The sequence below is a fragment of the Pseudorca crassidens genome, chromosome 3 (genome assembly GCF_039906515.1).
Source record: "Pseudorca crassidens isolate mPseCra1 chromosome 3, mPseCra1.hap1, whole genome shotgun sequence".
NCBI classification, from domain to species: domain Eukaryota; kingdom Metazoa; phylum Chordata; class Mammalia; order Artiodactyla; family Delphinidae; genus Pseudorca; species Pseudorca crassidens.
Genome location: NC_090298.1, coordinates 110,708,045 through 110,725,849, shown reverse-complemented (window position 1 = coordinate 110,725,849; position 17,805 = coordinate 110,708,045). Strand labels below are relative to the sequence as shown.

At 44.0% G+C, this 17,805-nt stretch overlaps 1 protein-coding gene across 2 annotated transcripts in view; it reads left to right on the top strand.

Annotated features, from left to right (window-relative positions):
• Positions 1–17,805, top strand: part of FSTL4 (follistatin like 4) — a 450,257-nt gene that overhangs the window by 398,258 nt on the left and 34,194 nt on the right. For both annotated transcript variants that reach the window (XM_067731745.1, XM_067731746.1), the window contains 2 exons: positions 16,249–16,410; positions 16,792–16,926. In XM_067731745.1, coding sequence (XP_067587846.1) covers positions 16,249–16,410; positions 16,792–16,926 — 297 coding nt within the window. The remainder of the gene's footprint in view (positions 1–16,248; positions 16,411–16,791; positions 16,927–17,805) is intronic.

Genomic DNA, 17,805 nt, shown 5'->3' with positions numbered 1-17,805 from the left:
TGAGTAGAATTGGTGGGGTCGCCCAGCTGTGCTGTGGGTGGTGGGATTTGGTCCCCTCTTGGCCTGGAAGATGGCCTGTGGCTTACTGAGCCGAGGCGGTGCCCAGGACGCACAGACAGGGAACAATGTTCTGTCGTTTCCTTCTCCTTGCTTCTCCTCAGTCAGAGGGAGGACAAGAAGGGGAGGATGACGAAGCGGGGAGCGGAGGCCCTGCCAGCTCCCTGCCTCTCTGAGGGCTCAGAAGACTCCATGTGAATGGCAGGTGTTCTGGGGAGGCAATGTGTGGCCAGTGGGCCCAAGAGACGGGGATACCGCACATGCGAACAGGAGCTGGGTGGCGCTGTTCCACCCAAGGCACGGCGCAGACCCGAGCTGGAGACACCTCTGTCATAGGGTCAAGACATGAACTCTGAGCCAGAGAGACCTGGATTCAAGCCTAGTACCTATCCAAGTGCTGGTACTTCCTTGACGTACATCTTTGGTGAGTAAACTCACCTGTAAAATGGGAATGACAATAGTGCCTCCTCCCTTATAGGCCTGATGAGATCGGATATGTGTCAAATGCTTGGGAAATGCCTGGCCAGATATAATTCAGAGTCCAAGATGGGACAGATATGGGGGAGGTTTTGTTTTGTCTCAAGCCATATTTAACTGTAGTTGGCGGACACAGATGATCTGAGCTGGTAGCCCCTCAGAGACCTTCCAGCTCATTATACAGATGGGAAAATCAAGACCCAGAGGAAGTTGCCAAGCCAGGAATAAAATACAGACTCCTCCCTGGAGCTGCCTCACGCCCTGGTGGCAGGGGCCGGGCTCCATATACAGGCTGGGCCACCATCTTCTGGAGCTTCTTCTCCGTCCAGGACTCTACCTTGACCTGGTTTGCTAAAGGAAGCCCTTCCAGGCAACTATTTCCTTTCTCAAATTATTAGTATAACTTCCCCATAGACCAGACCACCCAGAGATGAGGCCCAAACACTGACATGATTTATAACTTCATGCAAACTTCCCACATTGCTTCCATAGGAGGAACAGAAACTTCAGAAATAAATGATTAATCCATTAAATTAAAAACACCCTCAACCTCCCCACAGTTCAGACAAGTAGCAATTCATTCCCAAAGCACAATAGTAATCTCTCAAATCTGTCTATTACTCCAGCTTGGTACTTTTGTGAATGTGCCTCTTACTTAAGACATATTTATGCTGCCTTTCACCTTGGAAATGATTGATGTTTCCCAAAGAAAATGTGCCTTTGTGTTGTGTATTGAAATATTTTCATGGGAAGGTTTTGCAAATTTAAAAGAAAATGAATGTGTTTATCCCAGATACATTAATTCGAATGCTTTTTAGTGTGTGAATTAACACAGAGGAAGAGGGGAGATCAGGGCCAGAGGAAAACAGTTGGGCCTTTGCCTTGCTGCTGGCAGAAAGCTGGGTCTCCACCCGATCCCTACCCTGGGAAGGGTAGTTTCTCACAAAGAAAATGCAGGACTTTTTCTGACAGGACCCTGGCCAAGCAGGGGCCAAGGGTACCAAGGTCTTTGATGCCTCCCTGCCCAGGGTTCTCCTTAGGCCCTCCCTGTCCTGGCAGGAGGCTGGATCAGGGCTCTGGCTGCAGTGCTCTCTTCAGAGCCCGGGGCCTCTTCCACACCAGCTGCAGTCTTAGCGATGCCTCATCACACGCGAGGAGGACAGTTGGGTCCTGGAGGCAGTGGCTGAGCTTCTACCCAAATGATGGGATGATTATTTGTTCCCTCTAACATCCTATTGCCAGTTTTCAACTTAGCAAAGGTCAGGTCAGGGCAAAACGGGCTTCTCAGTGGAGCTCCTTGGTACTCCGGGGTTTGCCTTCCATGTCGCAGGCCCACTCGTGCCAGGCATGGAGCTGCGAAGATCCAGGAGGCTACTGGCCCCGATCTAGCCGGGGGTCTGGGCCTGTGTGCAGGGCCCCCTCCCATTGCTGCTGACTGGGCTGTGCTTCTTTGGCCTCCTCCACGCCAATCCCTCAGGAACCATAGGAGGGGAGGCCCAAGCCACTGGCTCACAGAGGGGCAGCAGCAGCTTCCATCCCCGGGAGTCCACCGTGCACGCTCACAGACGCACACACGCACGCACACCGGGACCCAGGCCCTGCCCCACCCCTCCCACGTGCCCCTGCCCCGTGAACTTCTCTCTCTCTGCCATGCCCGCCCTGCCTCCTTGACTCCACTGCCCTGCACTGATTGTTCCCTTGGCTAAGAATCCTCCCTCCCACCCATCTCTCCCCGCTCCGCCCTGCCTTGCTGCCAACACCTCACCCTTCACTGTCGTCATCATTCATTCAATAAGCATTTACTGAGGTTCTCTGCATGCCACTCACCAGGCTGAGCACTGAAAACAGCAGTGGACAGACCAAAATCCCCATCCTCATGGAGCAATTCAGAGGGTGGAAGATACTAAGGAGGAAAATTTTAAAACAGGAGGGAATAAGGAGACTCAGATAAAAGGTGGAAGCTTTAGGTATGACGGCAAGTAAAGGCCATACTGAAAAGATGACATTTGTGTCCACTTGGTGGGAAAGTCAAATATGCCTCCAAAGGATCTTGGTCTGAGCACCTGGAAAAGTAAAGGCCGTTCACTGAGAGTAGAGGATCGTGGAGGAGCAGGCTTGGAGAAGAAAGATCTGGAGCTCGTGGGGACGTGATAAACCTGTGATGTCGCGCAGCCCATGGGGTATCTAAGTCTGGAGTTGAAGGAAGAGGTTTGACTGGCGGTATAAATTTCCGATGCCTCACAGGGGAGCTTGTATTTAAAGTTGATAGACCAGAATAGATGCTGAAGGAGTGCAGAGAGAGAATGTCCAGCAGCCGAGCACGACAGCACTGAGAGCCTGGGGGATGAGAAAAAGCAGCAAGGAAGGCAGAGAAGAAGCCACAGAGACAGGAAAACTAGGAGTATGGTGTCTGGGGCCAAGTGATGTCTGGGGCCAAGGAGGAGCAGTGATCAGCTGTGGTGAATGCCACCGGCAGGTCAGGGAAGGTGAGGAAAGAGAACTGGCCATTGGGTCAGGGTCGGGGGGGGGGGGGGGCGGGGCACTGTGGTCCAGAGCAGAGCCATTTCCACACGTGGTGGGGAAAGGTCTGCCTGGAGCTGGCTCCGGGGGGATGGGGAGGAGATGTGAGAGCCACCAAGTATGGACAACTCTCCAGGGTGTTTCCAAGAAGAAAAACGGGGCAGAGTTGGGGAGAGAAGCTGGGGTAAAGAGGTTTGGGGATTTTTTTCCAAGATGGAAATTAAAGGTGTTTTATGGACTAATAGGAAAGATCCAAAAAAGGGGGGAAACTGATGCAGGAGGGAGAGAGAAGTGCTAGAGGGACGTTGTGGACAGGACGTGAGGGGATGGAATCTAGGAATGAGGCTCGCGGGACAGGAAACTCAAAACTGGGTCCTTTTCTGGGGAATGGAAGGAGGATGGTCTGTCGGTGGCAACACCTGCCCCACCTCCCAGTCCATGGGGTAGGGGACGGGGCGGGGGGACAAGTGTGGGGGGAGAGAGCCACATCCACTTAAAAGGCTGCAAGAGAAGGAGTGTCACCAGGTTTCCATCTGAGCAAGAAGGTGAGGAACACTCACAGAGGAGTTTAAGGATAGAGGACGTTCTGCTGATGGCAGAACATGAGTTCTAGAAGGTGCAACAGAAGGTTTGGGGGATGATGGATGCCCCAGCGGCCTAGGCTCTTGTAGACTGACAGGATCCCAAATCAAGGGCATGAGGGAAAGGGCCCTGATGGTCCTCAGTTGGAGATGAGGAGACTGGGGACAGGGGCCACTGGGAGGTGGAGGACGCGGGGTTCTGAGGGCCATCTTTAGTCCTGCTGATGGAGGGATGGAGGTCCAAGGAGGAGTGGTCGTAGCCCCCAGGATGACTTCAGCTCCTGGAGACCTCCAGGCCAGCCAGGGTTTCCTCCCTCTCAGCAGACGTGAGCTGTCTTCTAACCCCTGCCACTGGAGGCCCAGGTGTCTTTGCCCAGCAGATAGTCCTTTGTTTTTAAGTGAATGGATGGTTCCGCTCCCTTGACTTTCAGTCAGCTTTTGTCTTGTTGTAGAACAGCACCACCTATTTCAGTTCAATCGGTCTGCAAGAGCTTCCAAGTCAGGGCTGACCCAGGGTCTCACCTGGAACCAGACAGGTAGAAGCAAATCCCCCAGCCCCAACCAAGACCTCCGGAATCAGACACTGTGGGGTGGGCCCAACATTGTTTTAACAAGAGCCCCAGCTCCAGCCAGGGGATGCAGATACACACTCAAGTGTGACAGGTTCCTGGGTCCACAGATTCCCATCAGAGGGCAGGACAGAGGCAAAGGCTAGTCTTCAAGGCTTGTGCTGGCCACTGGGCACCTCACTGAGGAGACTGGTCCACAAACCACCAGTTCACTGGACAAACCTACTATCAATAAAGGGGTAGGCCCCACAGGCATAAGGAAAGTCGGTATTTCCTTTGTGAGGTGGAGAGAATAGATCCAAGTGCTCTATTCTGATAAGTCTTCCCAGACCCCTGTCCCTATGTCCCCAAAGCTCCCTTCTGGTAATCCTCATCACACCTTGCTGTTATGTTACTCATCTTCCCCCGACAGAAAGCTTCATGAGGCCAGGGACTGGGTCGATCTTATTCACTGCTCTGTGTGTAATGTCTGACCCTTAGTTGGGATGTAATAAATGTTGACTGCACAATATTGAGTTGACAGAACTTTGTAAACTCTATAAAGACCATTAATGTGCTGCTGGACTCAAAGCTGGGAAGTGCCTCAGCCCTCCCCTCTCCTCCCCACACTGCCTTTCCCTCTCCCCCTGCCTCCCTCCCCCCCGCCATTTGCTATTGTAATACTTGAAATACTTTGTAATATGTGGTATGGAAAAATGACAGTCATCACTCTTGTTTTTCAAAATTTCTTCTGCTGTTCTTTCACATTCTTTCTTCTAGCTAAATTTGAGAATTATTTTGTCAAGACCCCACCAATTGATTTTAACTGGAATGAGATTAAATGTTTGGCATAATTTGGAGTATCTTGTTTCTTAACAACAGTAAGTCTTCCTATCCAAGATCATCTCTAATTTTTCAAGTCTTTTTATATGTCTTCAGTGAGATGTTATAGTTTCATTCATTTCGGTCCCCTGTGTTTTCTCTCTGGCCACTACTGGTACATAAGTGAGCTATTCATTTTGTCTGTCTGGGTACTGGCCCCTTTATGGTGCTCACTTATTAAACCTTACACTTCTGGTTCGTTATCTGGAGCATATCCAGGTAAAGTATCATTTTTCTCCACCTCTTTAATATTTCTCCCTCTCATTTCTTGCCTTCTGTTGACAGTAACATCCAGAAAAATGTTGAGAGTCTGATATTGCCTCCTTTCCTCTTTCCTTTTTGTTTTTTCCCCACTTGACGTTTCACCATTCTGAAAAGATTGGTGCTGGTCCCACTTTTTATAGAGATATTCTTCATTGTAGGAAGAAAATATTATTCTGTTTCTATTTTATTGAGGTTTTTTTCCCTCAAGAAATGGATTTTTTTTTTTTTTAAGAAATGGATTTTGAATTTTTTTCAAAGGCCTTTTAGTGTCTAGCAAGAGAATCAAATGGTTTTTCTTTTTTGACTGCCTTTGACTTGCATATGATTAATTATAGATTTCCTAATAGTTAGTCATTGAAACGTATTATACTCGGTCACAGTATGTTCTTTTATTGGGTTGGCCAAAAAGGTCGTGAGGTTTTTCTGTAACATCTTATGGAAAATAATACATCTTACCCAATAATGCCATGCTAGGTTTGATTTGCTAATATTTTTATGTGGGTATTTGTTTTTTGTGTTTTTTTAATTTAATTTTTATTTTATATTGGAGTATAGTTGATTTACAATGTTGTGTTAGTTTCAGCTGTGCAGCTAAGTGATTCAGTTACACATATACATATATCCATTCTTTTTCAGATTCTTTTCCCATATAGGTTATTACAGAAATGGAGTAGAGTTCCCTGTGCTATACAGTAGGTCCCTGTTGATTATCTATTTTACATATAGTAGTATGTACATGTTAATCCCAAACTCCTGATTTATTCCTCCCCCCCCCCCCGCCAACATTTCCTCCTGCCCACAACCACAGGTCTGCTTTCAAAGTCTGTGAGTCTGTTTCTGTTTTGCAAGTAAGTTCATTTGTATCATTTTTTCTTGGATTCCACATTTCTAAGTCTGTGAGTCTGTTTCTGTTTTGCAAATAAGTTCATCTGTATCTTTTTTTTTTAATTCCACATGTAAGTGGTATCATATGATATTTGTCTTTCTCTGACTTATTCGCTTAGTATAATGATCTCTAGGTCTATCAATTTTTTCTTAATTTTTATTTTACATTGGCGTATACTTGATTAACAGTGTTGTGTTAGTTTCAGGTGTACAGCAAAGTGATTCAGTTATACATATACATGTATCTATTCTTTTTCAAATTATTTTCCCATTTAGGTTATTACAGAAAATTGTGTAGAGTTCCCTGTGCTATACAGTAGATCCTTGTTGATTATCTGTTTTATACATAGTAGTGCGTATATGTCAATCCCAGACTCTGAATTTATCCCTCCCCCCAGCCTTTACCCTTTGGTAACCATAAATTTGTTTTCTAAGTCTGTGAGACTTTCTATCTTGTAAATAAGTTCATTTGTATCATTTTTATAGATTCCTCATATAAATGATATTATATGATATTTGTCTTTCTCTGTGTGACTTGCTTCACTTAGTATGATAATCTCCAGGTCCATCCATGTTGCTGCAAGTGGCATTATTTCATTCTTTTTAATGGCTGAGTAATATTCCATTATATAAATGTACCACATCTTCTTTAACCATTCATCTGTCAATGGACATTTACATTGCTTAAATGTCTTGGCTATTGTATACAGTGCTTCAGTGAACATCAGGGTGCACATATCCTTCCGAATCATGTTTTTCTCTGGATATATGCCCAGGAGTGAGATGGCTGGATCATATGGTAACTCTACTTTTAGTTTTTTAAGGAACCTCCTTACTGTTCTCTATAGTGGTTGTACCAATTTACCTTCCCACCAACAGTGTAGGGGAGGGTTCCCTTTTCTCCACACCCTCTCCAGCATTTATTGTTTGTAGACTTTGTGATGATGGCCATTCTGACTGGTGTGAGGTGATATATCATTGTAGTTTTGGTTTGCATTTCTCTAATAATTAACAATGTTGAGCATCTTTTCATGTGCCTCTTGGCCATCTGTATCTTTTCTTTGGAGAAATATCTATTTAGGTTTTCTGCCCAATTTTTTTTTTTTTTTTTTTTTTTTTTTTTTTTTTTTGCGGTACACGGGCCTCTCACTGCTGTGGCCTCTCCCGTTGCGGAGCACAGGCTCCGGACACAAAGGCTCAGCGGCCATGGCTCACGGGCCCAGCCGCTCCGCGGCATGTGGGATCTTCCCGGACCGGGGGCATGAACCCGTGTCCCCTACATCGGCAGGCGGACTCTCAACCACTGCACCACCAGGGAAGCCCTCTGCCCAATTTTTGATTGGGTCGTTTGTTTTTTAATATTGAGCTGCATGAGCTGTTTGTAACTTTTGGATATTAATCCCTTGTTAATCATGTCATTTGCAAATATTTTCTCCCATTCTGTGGGTTGTCTTTTCATTTTGTTTATAGTTTCCTTTGCTGTGCAAAAGCTTTTGAGCTTAATTAGGTCCCACTTGTTTATTTCTGTTTTTATTTCCATTACTCCAGGAGACGGCTTGAAAATGATATGGCTGCAATTTATGTCAAAAAGTGTTCTGCCTATGTATTCTCTAGGAGTTTTATAGTATCCAGTCTTACGTTTAGGTCTTTAATCCATTTTGAATGTATTGTTGTGTATGGTGTTAAAGAATGTTCTAATTTCATCTTTTTACATGTAACTATCTAGTTTTCCCAGCACCGTTTGTTGAAGAGACAGTCTTTCCTCCATTGTATAGTATTTCCTTCTTTGTTGTAGACTAATTGACCATAGGTGCATGGGTTTATTTCTGGGCTTTCTGTTCTGTTCCATTGAGCTGTACTTCTGTTTTTGTGCCAGTACCATATTATTTTGACGACTGTAACTTTGTAGTATAGTCCGAAGTCAAGGAGCCTTATTCCTCTAGCTCCATTTTTCTTTCTCAAGATTGCTTTGGCTATTCGGGATCTTTAGTGTCTCCATACTAATTTTAAGATTTTTTGTTCTAGTTCTGTGAAAAATGGCATTGGTAATTTGATAGGGATTGCATTGAATCTGTAGATTGCCTTGCTTAGTATAGTCATTTTTACAATACTGACTCTTCTAATCCAAGAACATGGTATATCTCTCCACATGTTTGTGTCATCTTCGATTTCTTTCATCAGCATATTATAGTTTTCAGAGTACAGGGCTTTTGTCACCTTAGGTAGGTTTATTCCTAGGTATTTTATTCTTTTTGATGCAGTGGTAAATGGGAGTGTTTCTTTAATTTCTCTTTCTGATCTTTCATTGTTCGTTTATAGGAACGCAAGAGATTTCTGTATATTAATTTTGCATCCTGCAACTTTATCAAATTCATTGATGAGCTCTAGTAGTTTTCTGGTAGCATCCTTAGGATTTTGTATGTATCATATCATGTCATCTGCAGTGAGAGTTTTACTTCTTTTCTAATTAGAATTCCTTTTATTTCTTTTTCTTCTCTGATTGCCGTGCCTAGAACTTCAACACCTATGTTGAATAAAAGTGGTGAGAATGGACATCTTTGTCTGTTCCTGATCTTAGAGGAAATGCTTTTAGCTTTTCACTGATGAGAATGATGTTAGCTGTGGGTTTGTCATATATGGCCTTTATTATGCTGAAATATGTTCCCTCTATGCACACTTTATGGAGAGTTTTTATCATAAATGGGTGTTGAATTTTGTCAAAAGCTTTTTCTGCATCTATTGAGACAATCGTGTGGTTTTTATTCTTTAATTTGTTGATGTGGTGTATCACACTGATTTGTGGATATTGAAAAATCCTTGCATCCCTGTAATAAAACCCACTTGATCATGGTATATGATCCTTTTAATGTATTGTTGGATTTGGATTGCTAGTATTCTGTTGAGGATTTTTGTGTCTATGTTGATCAGTGATATTGGCCTGTAATTTTTGTTTTTTGGTATCTTTGTCTGGTTTTGGTAACAGGGTGAGGGTGACCTCACAGAATGAGTTTGGGAGTGTTCCTTCCTCTGTGATTTTTTGGAATAGTTTCAGAAAGATAAGTGTTAACTCTTCTCTAAAGAGTTTGATAGAATTCGCCTGTGAAACCATCTGGTCCTGGACATTTGTTTGTTGGGAGTTTTTTAATCACAGTTTCAATTTCAGGACTTGTGATTGGTCTGTTCATATTTTCTATTTCTTCCTGGTTCAGTCTTGGGAGATTGTACCTTTCTAAGAATTTGCCCATTTCTTCCTTAGTATTTCTGTCATGTCCATTGTAACTTCTCCTTTTTCATTTCTAGTTTTATTGATTTGAGCCCTCTCCCTGTTTTTCTTGATTAGTCTGGCTAAAGGTTTGTCAGTTTTGTTTATCTTTTCCAAGAACCAGCTTTTAGTTTCATTGATCTTTTCTATTGTTTTCCTTGCCTCTGTTTCATTTATTTCTACTGTGATCTTTATGATTTTTTTCCTTCTACTAACTTTGGGTTTTGTTTGTTCTTCTTTCTCTAGTTGCTTTAGGTGTAAGGTTAGGTTGTTTATTTGGGATTTTTCTTGTTTCCTGAAGTAAGATTGCATTGCTATAAACTTCAGTCTTAGAACTGCTTTTGCCACGTCCCATAGGTTTTGGATCATTGTGCTTTCATTTTCATTTGCCTCTAGGTATTTTTTAATTTCCTCTTTGATTTCTTCAGTGATCCATTGGTTGTTTAGTAACATATTGTTTAGCTTCCACATGTTTATGTTTCTTTGTTTTTTTTCTTATAGTTGATTTCTAATTTCATAGCATTGTGGTCAGAAAAGATGCTTGATATAATTTCAATTTTCTTAAATTTACTGAGGCTTGCTTCTTGGTTCAGCATGTGATCAATCCTGGAGAATGTTCCATGTGCACTTGAGAAGAACGTGTATTCTGCTGCTTTTGGATGGAATGCTCTGTAAAAATCAATTAAGTCCATCTGTTCTAATGTGTCATTTAAGGTCTGTGTTTCCTCATTGATCTTATGTCTGGATGATCTGTCCATTGATGAAAGTGGGGTGTTAAAGTCCCCCACTACTATTGTGTAACTGTCAATTTCTTCTTTTATGACTGTTAGTATTTGCCTTATATATTGGGGTGCTCCTTGTTGGGTACATATATATTTACAATTGTTATATATTCTTCTTGAATTGATCTCTTGATTATTATGTAGTGTCCTTCTTTGTCTCTTGTAACAGTCTTTATTTTAAAGTCTATTTTGTCTGATATGAGTATTGCTACTCCAGCTTTCTTTTGATTTCCATTTACATGGAATACGTTTTTCCATCCCCTCACTTTCAGTTTGTATGTGTCCCTAGATCTGAAGTGGGTCTCTTGTATGCAGCAATATATACGGGCCTTGTTTGTGTATCCATTTAACCAGTCTGTGTCTTTTGGTTGGAGCATTTAATCCATTTACATTTAAGGTGATCATCAATATATGTGTTCTTAGAGCCATTTTGTTAATTTTTTTGGATATCTTTTTGAAGGACTTTTTCTTTCCCTTCCTCTTTGTTCTCTTGGGATTTGACGACTATCTTTAGTGTTGTGTTTGGACTACTTTTTGGTTTTTTGTATGTATCTAATGTAGATTTTTGGTTTGTGGTTCCCATAAGGTTTTGATAAAGCAGTCTATACATATACAAGATTATTTTAAGTTGTTGGTCTCTTAATTTCCAATGCATTTCCAATATCCTGCATTTGTACTCTCCTTTTCTCACAATTTCTGGTTTTGATATCATATTTGTGTGCAGATGATTTCCTTCCTTTACTATATGTTTGACTTTACTGGTGAGCTTTCTCATTTCTTGTTTCTAGTATGTCCTTTTCCTTTCAGCCTACAGAAGTTCCTTTAGCATGTGTTGCAAAGCTGGGCTGATGGTGCTGAACTCTCTTAGCTTTTGCTTATCTGTATAGGTTTTCGTTTCTCTGTCAAATTTGAATGAGAGCCTTTCTGGGTAGAGTATTCTTGGCTGTAAGTTTTTCCCTTTCATCATTTTAAACATATCATGCCATTCCCTTCTGGCCTGCAGAGTTTCTGCTGAAAAATCAGCTGATAACTTTGTGGGAATTCCCTTGTATGTTATTTGTTGCTTATTCCTTGTTGATTTTTTTTTTTTTTCGGTACGCAGGCCTCTCACTGTTGTGGCCTCTCCTGTTGTGGAGCACAGGCTCCGGACGCACAGGCTCAGTGGCCATGGCTTATGGGCCCAGCCACTCCACAGCATGTGGGATCTTCCTGGACCGGGGCACGAACCCGTGTCCCCTGCATCGGCCCGCAGACTCTCAACCACTGCGCTACCAGGGAAGCCCTTCCTTGTTGATTTTAATATTTTTTCTTTGTCTTTAATTTTTGTCAATTACTATGTGTCTTGGTGTGTTACTCCTTGGTTTTATCCTGCCTGGGACTCTCTGCACTTCCTGGACTTGGATGACTGTTTCCTTTCCCATGTTAGGGATATTTTCAGCTATTATCTCTTAGAATATTTTCTCAGGTCCTTTCTCTCTCTTCTCCTTCTGGGACCTCTAAAAGGTGAATGTTGGTGCATTTAATGTTGTCCCAGAGGTCTCTTAGATTGTCCTCATTTCTTTTCATTCTTTTTTCTTTATTCTGTCCCACAGTAATGATTTCCACCATTCTGTCTTCCAGCTCACTTACCATTCTTCTGCCTCATTTACTCTGCTATTGATTCCTTCTAGTGTATTTTTCATTTCAGTTATTGTATTGTTCATCTCTGTTTGTTTGTTCTTTAGATCTTCTAGCTCTTTGTTAAACATTTCCTGTATCTTCTCAGTCTGTGCCTCCATTCTTTTTCTGAGATCTTGGGTCATCTTTACTATTATTACTCTGAATTCTTTTTTTCATGTAGATTGTGTATCTCCACTTCACTTAGTTGTTCTTCTGGGTTTTTATCTTGTTCCTTCGTCTGGGACATATTCCTCTGCCATCTCATTTTGTCTAAATTTCTATGTTTGTGGTCTCCTTTCCACAGGCTGCAGGATCATAGTTCTTCTTGCTTCTGATGTCTGCCCCCCAGTAGGTGAGGTTGGTCCTGCTGCTTGTGCAGGCTTCCTGGTGGGAAGGACTGTTGCCTGCCCTCTGGTGGGTGGAGCTGGGTTTTGTCCCTCTCTTGGGCAGGGCCGTGTCAAGTGTTGTGTTTAGAGGCAGTGTAAGCTCAGTACAACTTTAGGAAGCCTGTCTGCTGATGGGTGGGGCTGGATTCCCACCCTGCCGGTTGTTTGGCCAGAAGCATCCCACAGTGGAGTCTGCAGGCTGCGGGGTGGCCCCAGGTCTCATTGCCAAAATGGAGAGCTCACACTGATCAGTATTCTGAGCCCTCCACCGCCAGTGTCCTTGCCCCCACAGTGAGCCATAGCCAACCCCTGCCTCCCCATGAGACCCTCCAAAACCCTCAGGTAGGTCTAGCCCAGGCTCCTATGGAGTCACTGCTTTGTGCTGGGTCCCAGTGCATGTGAAGTCTTGTGTGCATCCTCCAATAGTGGAGTCTTTGTTTCCCCCAGTCCTGTGGAGCTCCTGCACTCAAGCCCTACTGGCCTTCAAAGTCAAATGCTCTGGGGGTTCCTCCTCCTGATGCCAGACCCTCAGGATGGGGAGCCTAACATGGGGCTCAGAACTCTCACTCCTGTGGGGGAACCTCTGTGATATAATTATTTTCCAGTTTGTGTGTCACCACTGGCAGGTATGGTATTTGATTATATTGCAAAAGCTCCCCTCCTCCTGTCTCTTTGTGGCTTCTTCTTTGTCTTTGGATGTAAAATATCTTTTTTTGGTAGGTTCCAGTCTTTTTTGTCAATGGATGTTCAACAGTTAGTTGTGATTTTGGTGTTTTTGTGAGAGGAGGTGAGCACAAGTCCTTCTCCTCTACCATCTTGTCCAGAATCCTGATTTGCTAATATTTTACTTGGGATTTTGGTGTATCTAGTACTGAGTGAGTTAGGTCTGTAATCATCTGTTTTGTGCTCTCTTTGGCAGGTTTCCATGTCCAGGTTATACAGCTTCATTATAAAATTTGGGACATCTTCTCTGCTGTATGCTGTAGGAATTATCTGTTCCTGAAATGTACAAAAGAACTTCCCTATGAAACTAATCAGGGTTCTTTGGGGGTTAGTAGCGCCTTTTTAAAAACAGCTTTATGAACTTTCTTTGTAAAGGAACCGGTGGGTGACATAGGTGTGCCGAGACACCGTGAATTGAAGAAAAAAAAAAAAACCTGAATAGGTTACCAGAGTAATTCAAGGTAAACTACAAATAAAGGATAATTGAGACAGCAGAGAAAAAGAAAAAAAAAACAGCTTTATAGAGGTATAATTTATATACAAAAAAACTGCACATATTTAATCTATACAATTTGATGAATTTGTACATGTATACGCCTAGGATACCAGCACCACAATCAAGGTAACAGACATACCCATCACCTCCACTGTGTTTTTCTTTTTTGTTCGTTTTTGTGGTGAGAACACTTAACATGAGATCTACTCTCTTAATAGATATTTACGTGCACAACATAATATTGCTGATTATAGGCCCCATATTGTATAACAGATCTCTAGAACTTATTCACTGCATAACTGAAAAGTAGTGCTTTAAAATGTTTTAAATGCTCTCTTCTTGATTCCATGTCAATACTTTAAAGTTTCCTTTTAAGTGATTCATTTCATTGAGCGCTTCATGTTTATTACCTATAATTGAACAAAGTACTTCCATATTTTTTAATCTCCTCTGCGTTCTTTATATTTTTCACTAAACAAACCTGCCAGAAATTTGGCTACTTTATTCATTTTCACGAACATCCAGGTCTCAGATTTATCAGTTCCACTCTTTTTTGGCAAATTGATTCATTCCTTTCTGCTTCTATCTCTATTGATTCTTCCCTCACCTTCTTTAAGTTTACTATGTGGTTGCTTGGCAGGCCTATATAAATAAATGGTGATCTAGCAGGAGCCCAAGGTTATTCACTCCCAGGTCCTGGCCTCCCACATTCTAGAACCCGGGCTGCTCTACCTCCTTCTCCAACTCCCCACCAGTCCAGTGTTCCTAGGTCCCCCGTCTCTATCTCTGTACTTTTGAATCGTAGCCTCTTGAAAAAAACTCTGCTGTCTCTTCAACTTGAACCCCATTCCTCTCTTTACCAAATTCAGGGTATAGGAAGTTTTCCTAGATAAATTACTATTTCTTCCTTCTTTGAACCAAGGGGAATCAGAGAAGAGAGATCCACTTCTGTGTTCTAAGCAGTCCTCCAGATACGCCTTAGCTAGAGCCCCTTTTACTTCATCGATCCCAAGTGGCCTGACCCGTGACAAGGACCTTCTCCCACACCCTGGGACTCTCCCCCAGAACTGCAAACAAAGAGAAACCAAGGAAATGACTCCGATTTTATTATTGTTTGGTCTGTGTGTGGTTAGTCATGGGTGCCTCTGAGCTCATGTTATGGAAACAGCTCTGGCCACTCTGAAGGTGGGTTTGTGCCCTTTGCCAGCTATCCATTTGGCTTTGTCCTCGGCCCCCTACTTTGCCCCATAGGTCAACCAGAGGAAAGACTTGAAACTCAGGCTAAGTTGATCAGATTATTACCAGCCTCCTGGGTTTTGACAGGACCTGCAGCATCTGTTTCTCACAATAAGGTAATAGAATTTTTCTTTTGTCCTCAGCCTACCCAAGCACAGATCACTAGAAATCTTCACATTCTAGGATCAACATTATCACTTCCTTCTATATATGCGTCAATTTGTTCCACCTCTAGTCCCAAGAAAAATCTCTCTCCTAACATACTGGGTCACTTTCTTTTCTTTTTTTTTAAGTTATTTTTTTTTAATATTTATTTAGGCTGTGCTGGGTCTTCATTGCGGCACGTGGGATTTGCGTCATGGCATGCGGGATCTTTCAGTTGCAGCATGCGGACTCAGTTGCGGCATGTGGACTTCTTAGTTGCAGCATGCATGCAGGATCTAGTTCCCCGACCAGGGATCAAACCCAGACCCCCTGCATTGGGAGTGCAGAGTTTTACCCACAGGACCACGAGGAAAGTTGCCCTGGGTCACTTTCTCTTATCGGACAATAGGAGTGTCCAGATAACTCTGGGAAAATGTAGTTGCTGGCTTCAAGGCAAAGAATGCATCTCCCAACTTTCCAAAAGGTGTATGATGTGGTTTTTGTTATTGTTGTTGTTTAGTTTAATATCCAGGTGCCTTTACAGAAGCTCTCATAAACCCTTTTTGGAAGTATGTAGAGAAACATGCATGAATAAGTAAGAGCCCCCAATTCCACTGAAAATGATAATTATTTTATTTCCTGGGCCCAGAGCAAGGGGTAGGAGGGAAGATCCTCCAGACAGTCCTCACTCCTTCCTGCCCTACAGACAGCCCATGTAGGAAAGGCCAGAGGGTAGAGGGTACTGATGCTCATCTGATGAGTGGGCCTGGTCACATCCCCAGCCCTGAACTTGACTTCCGGGACCCATGGGTGGGTCAGGAGCCAAGGAGGGCACACTTGCCTCTCACGCATGTTCCGGGGATGAGAAGTGGAAAAATAAAAATGACCCACTGGAAAACCAATGGTCTTCCCTAGAGCAGTAATTAGGAGCCCTGCCAGTCAGTGCCCATAAGTACTTTGTGAAGCACTTCCTTGCAAGAAATTAAGCTCCTGTCCAGTGGCTTTCCGATAAGAGAAATAATATATCTGAATTTTATTCATTCAGAAGTAAGTTTTGGCAGTTGTTGCTCTTTACGTGTAGCAGCTGAACAGCCGTAAATATTTGGATTGTCTCTCTGATCATATTTAGAATAATGATGAACGCCATGAATTACAGCGTACAAAGCCTGACATGTTTATTGTCGGCAATCCATTTTATAGCCCTTTCTTTTAGGGTTGCAAGCTGGTTACAAAGAGAACTCCAGAGTTGTCTCTCGGTTCAGCCCTCTGGGCAGGGTCTCAGAGTTGGACTACAGGCCTGAGGCAGGTGAAGGCCTTTTCTCACCAGCACTAACTCTCACCCACAGTGCCACCCGTCATCCGTGTCTATCCAGAGACCCAGGCACAGGAACCCGGAGTGGCAGCTAGCCTGAGATGTCACGCAGAGGGCATTCCTATGCCCAGAATCACTTGGCTAAAAAATGGCATGGATGTCTCAACCCAGATGTCGAAACAGCTTTCCCTTCTAGGTAAGCGCTCCGCTCGGTGTCTCTGTGCCATTTTTCCCATCAAGTTCAAGCTGACGCTCTCCCCAGGAATGGAAATGAGAGGAGTGATTTGTTTCTAAGTCAGACATTCGGGGAGCAAACAGATATCTCCCCATTTCCCTGCTCTCTGGACTCACACAGATCTTTGTGAGCACAATGATGAGACGCTGTCAATCAGGTCCCAGGTCACCTGCAGTTCATTTCTGCTGTTCCAGCTCTTCCTGGGCGTATATCAGGGTACTGGCTGCCCTCAGCCCTGCTGAGGGGCTGTGCTTTTAACCTCAACACTCAATAGAAGGGAGAAGGGAGGAAGGATGGAGGTCCCAGCTGAACAGGCCGCCCTGAGCACTGTCCCTTCTACAGCCAATGGGAGCGAACTCCACATCAGCAGCGTTCGGTATGAAGACACAGGGGCGTATACCTGCATTGCCAAAAATGAAGTGGGCGTGGACGAAGATATTTCCTCCCTCTTCATCGAAGACTCGGCTAGAAAGACCCGTGAGTCCACGCTTGCCTTTGAGCTCCTCACTGAGCTGGTTGGGGGATGTTGGGTGGCAAGGGCCACAGCCACCAATCATGAGCCCCTGGAGACAGGGGTAAACCTCATATCCTTCTGTGCTCAAAGCTGGGGACAGAGGGTGGCCAGAGGTGGGTAGACCTTCCCTGTAAGCCTAGACAACTCTGGAGGCATAGACAGGGAAACGCTCTGGACAGCAGACAGAACCCAGGACCACAAGGAAGCTCGCATATCATATCCCCAGTTCTGCCTCCTACTTGCTCTGTCCCTCATCCACAAAAGTGTTCATGCTAAGCACGCACCAGCTGCTGCTGCCCATCCACGGCCCAGGAACTGGCCTGTGCACTCTCACACACCTGTCTTTACTCCAGGGATTGTTGCCCACCAGGGGCGCTAAGCAGGCTCTCCCTCGTAGCTACTGCTCCCCAAGAGACCCTGCAAGGTTGATTTCATGGATATGGGTGTCGGACATGGTCTCTTTCCCTTGATCAAAGGCTCTAAGCTGAGTCTTTATCATCAAGGGAGAAAATCAGAAGTATTGTAGATGGTCTTCCTAGGGAGGATCCTAGCAGAAAACCAGCTTGCTCCTGGAAGTAGTCCAGGAGGTCTGCGAGAGACGTTGCTTGCTCTTTATCATCCACAGAAGAGGAGAGTCCCATTAGCTTCTGTGATCCTGAAACCTGATTCATTAGGAACCAAAAGGGTCCTGAGCCCTGGAAGCATTTGTCCACATCCAGCATCCCCCCTCAGTATTGCTGGGGCCATGAGTGGTGCAGGTTCTAAACATGGTGGACTAGATACCAGTATGTTCATGAACTGAATCACTACAAGGAAGGTTCTGAAGTTGCTTTTTTCTTTTT